Source organism: Callithrix jacchus, chromosome 12 (genome assembly GCF_049354715.1).
Source record: "Callithrix jacchus isolate 240 chromosome 12, calJac240_pri, whole genome shotgun sequence".
Classification (NCBI taxonomy): domain Eukaryota; kingdom Metazoa; phylum Chordata; class Mammalia; order Primates; family Cebidae; genus Callithrix; species Callithrix jacchus.
This window is the reverse complement of record NC_133513.1, coordinates 108,513,085-108,525,440: the sequence shown is the minus strand read 5'-3', so window position 1 is coordinate 108,525,440 and position 12,356 is coordinate 108,513,085. Positions and strand designations below refer to the sequence as shown.

General features: G+C 34.4%; 1 protein-coding gene across 11 annotated transcripts in view; it reads right to left on the bottom strand.

Moving 5' to 3' along the window:
* ATRNL1 (attractin like 1) overlaps positions 1 to 12,356 on the bottom strand; it is an 839,028-nt gene that overhangs the window by 365,101 nt on the left and 461,571 nt on the right. The window contains exons 26-27 of one of the 11 annotated variants that reach the window (XM_078346600.1): positions 10,288 to 10,329; positions 6,233 to 6,258 (exon numbers count right to left, since the gene is read on the bottom strand). The exons of 6 other annotated variants lie outside the window; for them this stretch is intronic. In XM_078346600.1, coding sequence (XP_078202726.1) covers positions 6,248 to 6,258; positions 10,288 to 10,329 — 53 coding nt within the window. In that variant the 3' untranslated portion in view covers positions 6,233 to 6,247. Of the gene's footprint in view, positions 1 to 6,232; positions 6,259 to 7,200; positions 10,330 to 12,356 lie in introns of those variants that run through there. 4 more of the 11 variants (XM_078346602.1, XM_078346599.1, XM_078346597.1 and 1 more) reach the window with 4 other exon arrangements.

The following is a 12,356-nucleotide window of genomic DNA, read 5'->3' as shown; positions in this document are numbered from 1 at the left end:
CACATTCATAAAACATTATTCCATTATCACTGTCAGCTTTCAGCATCAAAGTTACCTTAATTTGAAATCCAACAAACATTTGTGTTAAGAAAAAATACCCAGCCTGTTGGGAAGCCGAGGCGGGTGGATCGCGAGGTCAAGAGGTTGAGACCATCCTGGCCAGCATGGTGAAACCCCGTTTCTACTAAAAATACAAAAATTAGCCGGGCATTTGGCACGCCTGTAGTCCCAGCTACTCAGGAGGCTGGGGCGGAAGAATCGCTTGAACCCACGAGGTGGAGGTTGCAGTGAGCCGAGACTGCACCACTGTGCTCCAGCCTGGCGATAGAGCAAGACTCCGTCTCAAAAAAAAAGAAAGAAAAAAGAAGTAATTCTAAGCACAATAATTAGACATGTTAAGTAGAGTAACAACTAAATAACGAATGACAGTACTCAGGCTGCCACCGAATATTTCACTCATCAGGTAGCAAAACTATACAGTTTTATAAAGGTTAAACAAAAATAGATCATAGACATTGTGACTGTTACTTATTATGCATTATTTTCCTTACCAAGATCTTCTGGAGAATTTCTTTGGTTTTCACCAACCTCATTAAACTGTCAGTAAAATACCTCCTAGTTGTTCACTAATGAGCAGGTAATTCACTAATTAGAAAACACTAAAAGTAAGTACATTTTAACAAAATAAAAATGTTCCTGCATTATTCTAAAATTAACATAGAATTTGAATCAGCATATAATCAAAATTTTGGAATAAAAATAGATTAAAACTATGAACAAAGACAGCAAAACTGAAGTGAATCTTAACAATTCTTCATCTTTTAATAGGTTGTTAGTATGTATGGCATCCCTGGCTAAATTATGTGATATGTACTTTTAATTAAAATAGATTTCTTTATAAAACAGACCTGCAAAATTAAATGGAAAACAGATTTCATTAGGCAAACTCTAATTTTCAATTAATCTTCAGGACAAAATGAGATATGTTTTCATTTAGAAAAACGTATCCCAATACACATCAAAAAGTAATTAAAACACAATAGTTCACTTAACCACACATACTAGAGGAAAAGAACGACAGTAGTCTAAAAAAGCATTATCTTTAACTTGTAAAATATTAACCTCACTAAACTGATTTAATACATTAATATTCTGGAATAATAATCACCTAGCTACATAACATTCCCAGCTACCACAACATTCTACACTCAATATTCATTATAGAATTAAGAAATTTTCAGTTTTAAAACTAAATTCAACAGTAGTTTACTCAATATTGGGTCCTTGCTAAACAATATGTGTTAAGCAAATAGGAGATTCTTGACAAATACTTTTGTTTGTCCTGGCTGGACAAACAGGTATATAATTTACCATGGCTTCTCCAAAATTAGTTCCTAGTAATTGGAATATGATACACCAGCAAGGGTGCCACTAAATGGTTATAATGTGTTCATACTCAGAGTTCTTCAGCAGCCTCATGGGGTGTGTGTGAAAGCCCCTGGTTAGAATATCTACAGCTACAATCAGTTTCCTCTACTAACCTTAGTGTATCTTGCAAACATTATTTTAATGTGTACCTTAATATGAAATTGTCTAGGTATAATAATACAATAACAATTGCATTATTTCTAAATATAGTATACGTAAAAAAATGCAATAATCTAAGCACCTGGCAGTTTTACTTGTTTTAGCTGACTGATAAAGTAACCTAAAGTAGTCCATAGAGGTTACAATTTAGTTTTCTTACATACTCCATTCAGATTCCTAAAATATTCATAATAGTCTCCATAGTATCATTTAGAAACTCAACTGTCCTAAAATAGTGCATTTTAATTAGATTTTGCATTTCAAAGCACATTCTATGTAGAAAACAGTTTTATGTAACTTATATCAATACCCTAAGATAAAAAAATAGCCAAAGGTTATATGTAAATTACTAATTATCTAAAGGAAGCAAAACTGATTTACTGCTTAATTTATGTTTGCTCATCTGTTGGGCAAATAACAATTCTGTAAGTAATAATAAATTGTCCACATCTATAGAAGATATGTGTTTCATATTAAATGATGTAATGCAAAACTAGCTTCTTAGAATAGCATATTTCTTGCACTTTGAATATAAAACCATGGCTTGTGGCCAGGTGCAATGGCTCACACCTTTAATTCCAACACTGGGAAGCTGAGGTAGGACTGCTTAAGCCTAGGAGTTCAAGACCAGCCTGGCCAAACAGCAAGATACCATCTCTAATAATAAAAAGAAAAGAAGACAAAAAAGAAAACTATAGCTATCATATAGATTTGTTTGAACAATTATGTGTGTTTTCTGAAAGTCAAAGGTAAGTTACCAATTTTAGACTTCTCTGGAGTTCACAATGTCAGTACTTCAGCATCAATTGAAATAAGAAGAAATAAGAAGCTAACATTTTTACTAAAAAAATTTCAGAGAAATAGACTGAGTAGGATCTTGCTAACCTGTATGTTTATGAAAATTAATGTTATTTTGTGGCAATAACTTGGCATTTTAAAGAACAATATATAATTTTTTACTAGTAGAAAAATTTAGAATGGCAATAATAATAATCAAATGGTAAATTTCCAAAACTTATAATGACTTTTAAAGTTTTTAATTATAATCTAACATATTTTGATTGAAAATATTTACCATGTATAGATTTGAAATTTGGATGCTATTGTACCATAAGCTATTAGTAGTTGATGAGTGTGTGCTTCTAGGTCATTCTAAGTTAATTTCCAAAGCAAGCAAAGTAGTAGATATTAATTGCTATAAATGCTTAGGTGGAAAGCCAGAACTTGAATGCCCTAATTCTGTACTCTTACTTAACACTATAATATGGTACAACTATATACTTGCATAATATAATAACCATGCAATTATACAATCTTTCTACACCAACACACACATAAACACACACACAAATTCATTTAAATGAAGGAAAGAGTAGCAGAAGCCATTTTTTTATTATTTTACATTTACTGTCATATTTCAAAGAATTTATAACATGATCTAAAAAAGCTTGACAACATTTTAATTTAATTCTCTAAGACTGTAATTTAGCTTGCTGTGTCTTAAATTTTCTGCTGAAATTCTCAGTAAATTTCCTTATATTACTATTATAAACTTGAGTTAGAGCCATGTAGCTTTTGAGAGGTACTCCACTGTAGTGTGGTTCTAAAAATTATTTCTCAGAATTACATTGCTGAATTGGTATCCTGGAATTCTTAAAAATAGCTCTCTAAAATAATATTCTAAGTGTATTAGAAATGCTCCACTGTAGAAATAAATAGTAAAAAAAAATAAAGATATAAAGTGGTCAAAATGTGAGTATAATAAAAATGTTTGTACAGTTTTGACTTCTCATCAACAGATGTGAAATATTTTTATGTTGGTAAATAATTCAGAATTATAATTTATTAGAACTTTACTGTTATGTGCAAAAATATTCAAAAATATAGTATATGGAATATGCCATTAGTGTAAATAATGTAGAAAAAGACATATTCACATTGATTCTGTATGTATAAAATAACTTCAGAAGAAAACACACACATTGCTTCTGTACGTATAAAATAACTTCAGAAGAATACACACACACACACACACACACACACACACGCCTGGTAACAATGGTTGGCTACAGAGAGGAGAGAATTGAGTGGGTGGACAATACTAGTGAAAATTTTGAATTCTGAAACATACAGACATATCATCTATTAAAAATGATATGAAAACAAGTAAAAGGTATAAAAATGTTTGATTTGATAGCAAACTGTCCATGTTTATTTCCAATAAAGAGGAGATGACTTCTAAAAATATCTTCCATTACTGGAATAAAATTTTATAACAAATTGCCAGGGAAAGGAAAAGCATACGTTTATTAAAAATAGATATAAGAAAAAAATTATCTTACATTCTAGCTACTCAAGGAATTAGAGCAAATTAGCTACACAAAATGAGTTTGAATGGGCTTTGGGAATAAAGAATCAAACTTTGACTGACTGCCCTTGTTCAAAGTATTGGTTACAATGTTTCATAATTGTTACAGTACAATAACACTGGAATTCAGACTCAAAATAATTAATATACCATAATAGTTAACATTTTCAATATCAGATTCATGCATGAATCTAATCCCATGTTCATTCAATATTCTCTAATGAAGATTGACCTAAATATCAAAATTAAAGTACACGAATCAATTCAGTGAATGACAATAAACTGAATTAGACCATAGTTACGCTGGCATCAGAAGAACTTAAAAATAAATAAATACACTATGCAGCAGGAATACCAGGTAATTTCTAGATAAGGACAGTACATGTCAAACACCAATTCAGCATGATTTCCAGTACAGATGTGATTCTTGGAGATGAGGAGAACAGAATTACTAATCTAATGGGATATCAAAATCAACCAGAGAAGGAATTATATTATTTGAAAACATCCTCTTTGGTTGAGAATCACTGTTACAGTGAACCACTGCTAGTGATAGAGTATGTACGATATCTATCATTCAATATATTATCTGTTTCCATGTTCCTTACAATTCGATTGAATTATTGTGAAAGCCAGTTATTCAGGATGCTATTATTGTAAACGTATGTATGTTCTGAGATAAAATACAAATAATGACTAAGACAACTATGTACTGTTAAATGACTAAACTTATTTTCAGAAATTAATAAAGCATTATAACTATGTTCAAATCATAATAAAATTGTTTTGTTTAAAGCTTCCTTTTTTTCCTTAAATTAGAACCAGTAGAATGTATTTTAAAAGCTCACATGAGAAGAAACTTTAGGTCATAAATAATACATATTGCTGAATTCTGTATTAGGTTTAAATGAATGCCTAATTGTTAACAGTATATAGTTAGCAAACCAATTCCCCTGTAAGGGGAGGTGGGTGGTGGTAGGAGGAGAATCGCTCAACCTGGATGTGCAAATTATGGCATAATTCTTTAAATGAGGGAAATTCTCTATTTTAAGCAATAATTTACAGAATGATGAATGAAGTTAATATGGAATGCAGGTAGCATTATCACCTGCAAACTCAACTTTAACATGTCAAATTCTGTCAACAAAATTCAGGGAAACTATATTACTATCATTCCACAATAATTCATGCAACATAAATAATCTTACACTGTTGCTTTAACAGGCCCTCACTAGAAGCAGATACTGATCCCATGATTCTTTTATAACCTGTGGAACCATGAGCCAAATAAACCTTCTTCCTTTATGAATCACCGAGCCTCAGGTTTGTTCCTTCACAGCAACATGAAAAAAACTAAGAAATATACTGTGTAGTATAATAATACTGTTATGATTACTATAGATTTGTAGTAAGTTTGAATTCAGGAAGTGTAAGTCTGTTCTTTTTCAAAAATGTTTTTGCTATTTAGGGTCCTTTGCATTCCCATATAAGTTTTCAAATCTACTTGTCAACTTCTAGAAATGTATTAGCCCATTCTCACACTGCTTATCTTAAGCCCAATTTGTTCAAGACATACCTGAGACTGGGTAATTTATGAAGGAAGGAGGTTTAATTGACTCACAGGTCAGCACAGCTGGGGAGGCCTCAGAAAACTTACAATCATGTCAGAGGGGAAGCAAACATAGCCTTATTCACATGGTGGCAGGAGAGAGAATGAGTGCCCGGTGAAGGGGGAAGCCCCTTATGAAACTATCTTATCTCGTGAGAACCAACTCACTATCATGAGAACAGGATGGGGAAAATGACCCCCATGATTCAATTATCACTATCTGGTCCCTCCCATGACACGTGGAGATAACGGGAACTACAATTCAAGATGAAATTTGGGTGAGACACACCCAGACCATTTCAACAAAGAAGTCTGTTAATTTCTACAAAGACTTTTATAAATCACCCATTTAGAGCATAAGATTCAATAATATTTAAATTTTTCATAAAGCTGTACAACAATTACCACAGTCTAATTTTAAAACATTTTCATCATCCCAGAAAGAACTCCTGTACCCATTAACAATCATTCTCCATTTGGCCCCACATTCTTTCTCCCACCCATAGCCCAAGGCAACCATGAATTGACTTACTGTCTCTTTCGATTTGCCTGTTTTCAAGACTCTTTCATTGTTGTAACATGTATCAGTACTTCATTCCTTTTTAATGCAGAATAATATTCCATTTACACATATATCACCTTTTATTTGTCCATTCATCAGTTGCTGAGGATTTGAGATATTTCTACTTTAAAGCTAAAATGAAGAATGGTGCTATGAACATTCATGTAGAAGTTTTATGTAGACCTATGTTTTCATTTCTCTTCAGTATATACCTAAGAGTGAAATTTCTAGGTCATACAGAAACTTTAATATTGCAAGGAATTGTCAGAGTGTATTACACTAAAAAGTGGCAGTTTTAAATATTCAACAACAATGTATGAGGGATCCAATTTCTCCACAACCTCACCAACATTTTGGTGATAATTACTGGTGAAGAATAGTAACATATTATTATCGATCACAAGCATTCAAGTGGTATCTTATTGTGGGTTCGATTTCTATTTCTGCTAATGCTAATGTTGTTGAGCATCTTCTCATTTTCATGAGTTACTAACCACACACACACACACACACACACACACACACACACACACACACACAAAGCTGTCCATTGGTATTTGCAGGAGATTGGTTCCAGGACTCCTGCAAGGATACCAAAATCCACAGATGCTCAAGTTACTTATATAAAAATTGTGTCATAGTGGCGTATAACCTATGCACATTTCCCCATTTATATCATCTCTAGATTACTTATAGTGCCCAATACAATGCAAATGTTATGTAAATAGTTGTTATAATATATTTTTGTTTTATTTTTCAACATTTTTCCAGAATATTTTCAATCCTTGGTTGGGTGAATTCACAGATGTGGAAACCATAAATACAAAGGGCTGACTGCATATATTATATGGAGAAATGCCTATTGAAATTCTTTATACATTTTTAATTGGGTAATTTACCTTTTGATTACTGATTTGGAAGAATCCTTTGCATATTTAGATACAAGTATCTTATCAGATATATGATATGCAAAAGTTTTCTCCCATTCTTGAGATTGTATTTTCATTTTCTTCATGGTGTCTTTTAAGTACAAAAGATTTTAATTTCAATGAATTCCAATTTGTTTCTTTTCTCTTTATTTTTCTTTTGATGTCATATCTAAGAAGATTCTGAAAGATCAGGAAGATTTTCTTCTGTATTTTTTTCTAAGAGTTTTATAGTTTAGGTCTTACATATTGGTGTATTAATTCCTATTGACTTAATTTTTGTGCATGGTGATACAAGTTATGGGTCTAACTTCATTCTTTTGCATGTGGCTACCCAGTTGCCTAGCCTCATTTGTTGCAAAGATGAATCTTTCTCCATTTAATTGTGTTGATACCCTGGCAGAAATCAATTGACTATAAATGTAAGAGTTTATTTCTAGATTCTCACTTACATTCCCTAGATCCAAATGTCTATTCTTATGCCCATAGCATGCCATCTTCATTTCTACAGTTGTGTAGTAAGTTTGAATTTAGGAAGTGTAAGGTTTGTTCTTTTTCAAGAAAGTTTTTGCTGTTTAGGGCCCTTTGCATCTCCCTGTGAATTTTAGGATCTACTTGGCAATTTCTACAAGGAAGCTAGCCAGTATTTGGATAGGTATCATGTTAAATTTGTGTATCAGTTTGGGAGTTTTGTCATCTTAACAATATAAAGTCTTAGACTCCATCAACCTATAATATCTTCCATTTATTTAGGTCTTCTTTAATTTCTTTCAACAATGTTTTATAGTTTTCAGAGTGATATGGTTTGGCTGTGTCCCCACACAAATATCTTCTTGCATTGTAGTTCCCATAATTCCCACGTTGTGGCAGGGACATAGTGGGAGGTAACTGAATCATGAAGTGGGTCTCTCCCTGGCTGTTCTCCTGATAGTAAGTTTTACGAGATCGATGGTTTTAGAAAGGGGAGTTTCCCCACACAAACTCTCTTGCCTGTTGCTATGTAAGACATGCCTTTGCTCCTGATTCACCTTCTTCCACAATTGTAAGCCCTCGCCAGCCATGTGGAACTGAAAGTCAATTAAACCTCTTTCCTTTATAAATTACCCAGTTTTGGGTATGTCTTTATTAGCAGTGTGATTATGGACTAATACACACAGTATATGTATTCTATTGCTTTTGTTAAATTTGTTCCTATGTATTTTATTCTTATTGATGTTATTTTGAACTGAATTGGTTTTCAGTTTTATTTTCAGATTTTTCACTGCAAATGTATAGAAATACAACTGATTTTTATATGGCTCTGGCACCCCAAACCTTGCTAAAATTGTTTATTAGTTCTACCAGTTTTGTTAATGGATTTCTGAGGAATTTTATTTACAACACATGCTATTTGCAAATAGAGATACTTTTACTTCTTTCTTTCCAATCTACATGGCTTTTATGTCATTTCCTTGCTTAATGGTCCTGGCTGTAATATCAAGTAAAATGTTGAATAGAGTTAGAGAGAATGGACATCGTTGACTTGTTCCTGATATAAGTGGCTAAAAAACAAATTAAGTATGATGCCAGCTATGAGATATTGGTAGATGCCTTTTATTAGGTTTAGGATTTCCTTTTAATTCCTAATTTGTTAGATGTTGTTATGGTAAAAGGTTGTTGGATTTTGTTAAATGCTTTTTTTTATATCTATTGAGATTCTCATGTCATTTTCATCCAAGCTCCTTTTAGTGGTGAATGGTATTTAGAAATCAAAATCTATGCAATATCTAAGCTACAATAAAAGAAACTAGAGATCCTTGGAGAAATAGCTAACTCTAGGACTGGGACAAAAAATATATAAGCAAAACCTAAAGATTCTTACAGAACCAAAATGTAAGGAGGGTTGCACACATGTACCTGCATGCACACACATGCACACACACACACACCAAGAATGAGAGTATGTATAAAGAATGCAGGAACCATTGGAAAGAGCTCTTTAATATTAGAAAACAAGATCTGGGTGCTAGATGTGCTTGTTCCAAACAGAATGTTGATGTATCTAATTGGAAATTTTAAAATTACAAAAGCAATCTCTGTGTTTACTATCATTTTATTTAGATTTTATATCTTTTTGAATTGGTTTTGCTAGTTTGTACAAGCTCTAGAGCTAATGATAGTGACAGTGGCCCAAAGTTCTCTTAAATAATTTTCCTGCTTCATGAGCAAGGTGTTGAGCAGGGGTGTTAGTGTTTTTGTATTATCATATTATCTCCCCAGGCATGGAATCTCTACCCTATAAGCAAGATGGAGAGAGGGAGACTGTAGCCCTGTTATTACCAGGCTGCTATGCCTTGAGAAGAGCTTCTTGCCCTGCAAGTGGGGCTCCCTAGAAGAAGAGAGCCTCAGGCCTCAGCTGATTTTGTGTGGAATTCAGCCTCTGCAAAATGGAGCTGGGGGGATGAGAAATGCTATTCACAGCAAGCTGAGTGGGGGTAGGAAAAGAGCAAATTCTGGCTCAAATGCTATAGATTTGCTGTTCTTACTGAGAATTAGTAGGTTTTCTTAAATAAGTGTGAGGCAGGAAAACAGGGTCTGGAGACAGGGAAATTAAGTCAATTTGTGCAAACTTGTAAAAAAGAAAACACCAAGGTCTTGGGGTAGAAAATCCAAGGCCAATTCATGCTGACTTCCCAAAGCTGGATCAAAAGGAAAACACCAAGGTTTGGAGGCCAGGAACCTGAAGCCAATTAACACAAACTTCCTAAAACTAAACCAAAAGGGAAAAAACTTCTCTCCCCAAGAATCAAAGGCTACTCTCCCCACAGACTTCCCCCTTCCACCTCAAAGCAGATGGAAAGGGAGAGAGCCTTGGATTGGCCAGGGGCCAAGCAGGAACCATCCTTTTATCTGCATGGGGTGCCAATTCACCTCAGCCTTTAACTGGCCACAGACAAAATCCTTCTTCCAGATAAGAGGTAGTCAATAAGTATCCAGAAACCATCATTCTCAGCAAACTGACACAAGAACAGAAAACCGAACAGCACATGTTCTCACTCATTGGTGGGTGTTGAACAATGGGAACACATGGACTCAGGGAGAGGAGCATCACACACTGGGGGCAGTTGGTGGGGGGGGGAGGGATGGCCTTGGGGAGGGACAGAGGGTGAGTGGGGAGGGATAACATGGGGAGAAATAATGCTGGATATAGTCAAAAGGGGAACAGAGGCAGCAAACCACCTGGTCATATACGCACCTATGCAGCAATCCTGCATGACCTGCAAATGCACCCTAGAACCTAAAGTAAAATTAAAAGAAAAAAAAAACCTCAATTGGGTACTTAAAGTCGGGAAAACTTTAAAACCAGGCCCTTGAGCTGCTTGCCCAGGCCCACTCCCATTCAGTGGAGTGCTTTCTTGGTTTAATACATTCCTGCTTTTGCTGCTTTGTTCTTGCGTTTCATTTCTCTGCTACTTTGTGCAATTTGTTCAATTCTTTATTAAAAACTCCAAGGACCTTGGCAGCTCGTAATCAAGACCCTCCACGGGTAACAAGTGTTTCTTTGTTTTCTGTATGCACTTAAAGCTATTTCCAGATATTTAATTTAATTTAATTTTTTGATACAAAATCTCACTGTATCACCAGGCTGGAGTGCAGTGGCGCGAACTCCGCTCACTGCAACATCCCCCTTCCGGGTTCAAGCGATTCTCCTACCTCAGCCTCCTGAGTAGCTGGGACTGCAGGCACAGGCCACCACGCTCAGCTAATTTTTGTAATTTTAGTAGAAATGGAGTTTCACCATGTTGGTCAGGATGGTCTTGATATTTTGACCTCGTGATCCGCCGACCTCGGCCTCCTAAAGTGCCGAGATTATAGGCGTGAGCCACAGTGCCCGGCTGGTTGTTTGTTTTAAAAAGAATTTTCACCAGTTATGGTTGTCTGTCTGGGGAATATTTCTCAGGAGCTCCTCTTGCTGTCATTCTAGAAGTCATAATGTTGTATTCTCTTTTATCAAACTTCAGTCAAACTTTTGCATCTATCAGTCCATTAAAATTGCTGTTGTTGGGTCAGCAATTATTTCTAAATGACTAAATACAACGGTCAATTTTCATTTATTTTACTTGAACCACTAGCAGTTTTTTTAGACAACTGAAATAACTATATTTCTTTTTATACAGTGTTTTCCTCAGCTTCCAGAAGCTCAGAGGTTTTCTCCAACTGCATTGGTAGCTGCTTTCCAGTATTCATGCTGGTTTCTTGTCATCTTAAATTTGAATGCCTCAGGGCTTAATTCTCCTCTCTGGGTAATTTTATCTAGTCCCAGGGTTTCAAATGCTGTCTATGTGCTGAGATTCCCAAATTTAGCTTCCTGCTCAGCTCTGTTTCCTTGTGCCAGATGCAACTCCTGCTTCCTCGATAGATCTAATTAGATGTCTAGTAGATGTAGCAAACTTAACATTAAAAATTGAACTCGTCTCCCTAAACCAGTTTTACTTGGAGTAAACACAGAAGCAGAATGATCAGCTTAAAATCATATCCTTTTAACTCAGATATCTTTTCAAGTTTGTTGGAAACCCTTCAATACTTTCCCAACTCTGTCAGAATAGAAGCTAAAGCAGTGTTTCTAGGCCAATGGTGCATATTAGAACATTTGTGGGCTTTGAAAATAAATGGTAGAGCCTCACTCAAAGAAATTCTGATTTTCTGTATCTGATGGGGGTGAAACAGTAAAATTGTATGCAAATACACACAGACACACACACGTTTTTAAAGATCTACAGGTGATTCTCAAGTGCCTTCTAGACTGAGAACCACTGTATTACAGTATATAAGGAGGAGAAGGCCAAGATATAAAGCAGTTGTTGTTATTAATACTAATGTATAATGCTAATTATTATTGATATGTGATATCAATAATAATGGCTAACATTTATTGAAGTATAATAGGTAAAAAGCAGTGGGGTAAGCACTTAAGCATGCATTAATTCGCTTACTACTAAATATGTTGTAAAGTAGGTTCTACCATATTTGATTGATTCTAAGAAACATTTTTTTCACATTTTAATATACCTGAAGTCTAATGTGTTTTAAAATCAATTACATTGTATCACTGCTGGCCAGATGACAGTCATGATGTACTTGTCATTGCCTGCACAGACATAAATTTGATTATTCTAGTCAATGATACTATGTGAAACATACAATATATTTTAACTTAACTCAAAAGGCAATTTTTTAAAACTTGGACTATGAAGGTGAACAAGTAGTAGCAAAACTTCACCCAATTTATTTTGCTTTTATTTTTCTCTCTGTATAAATATGAAT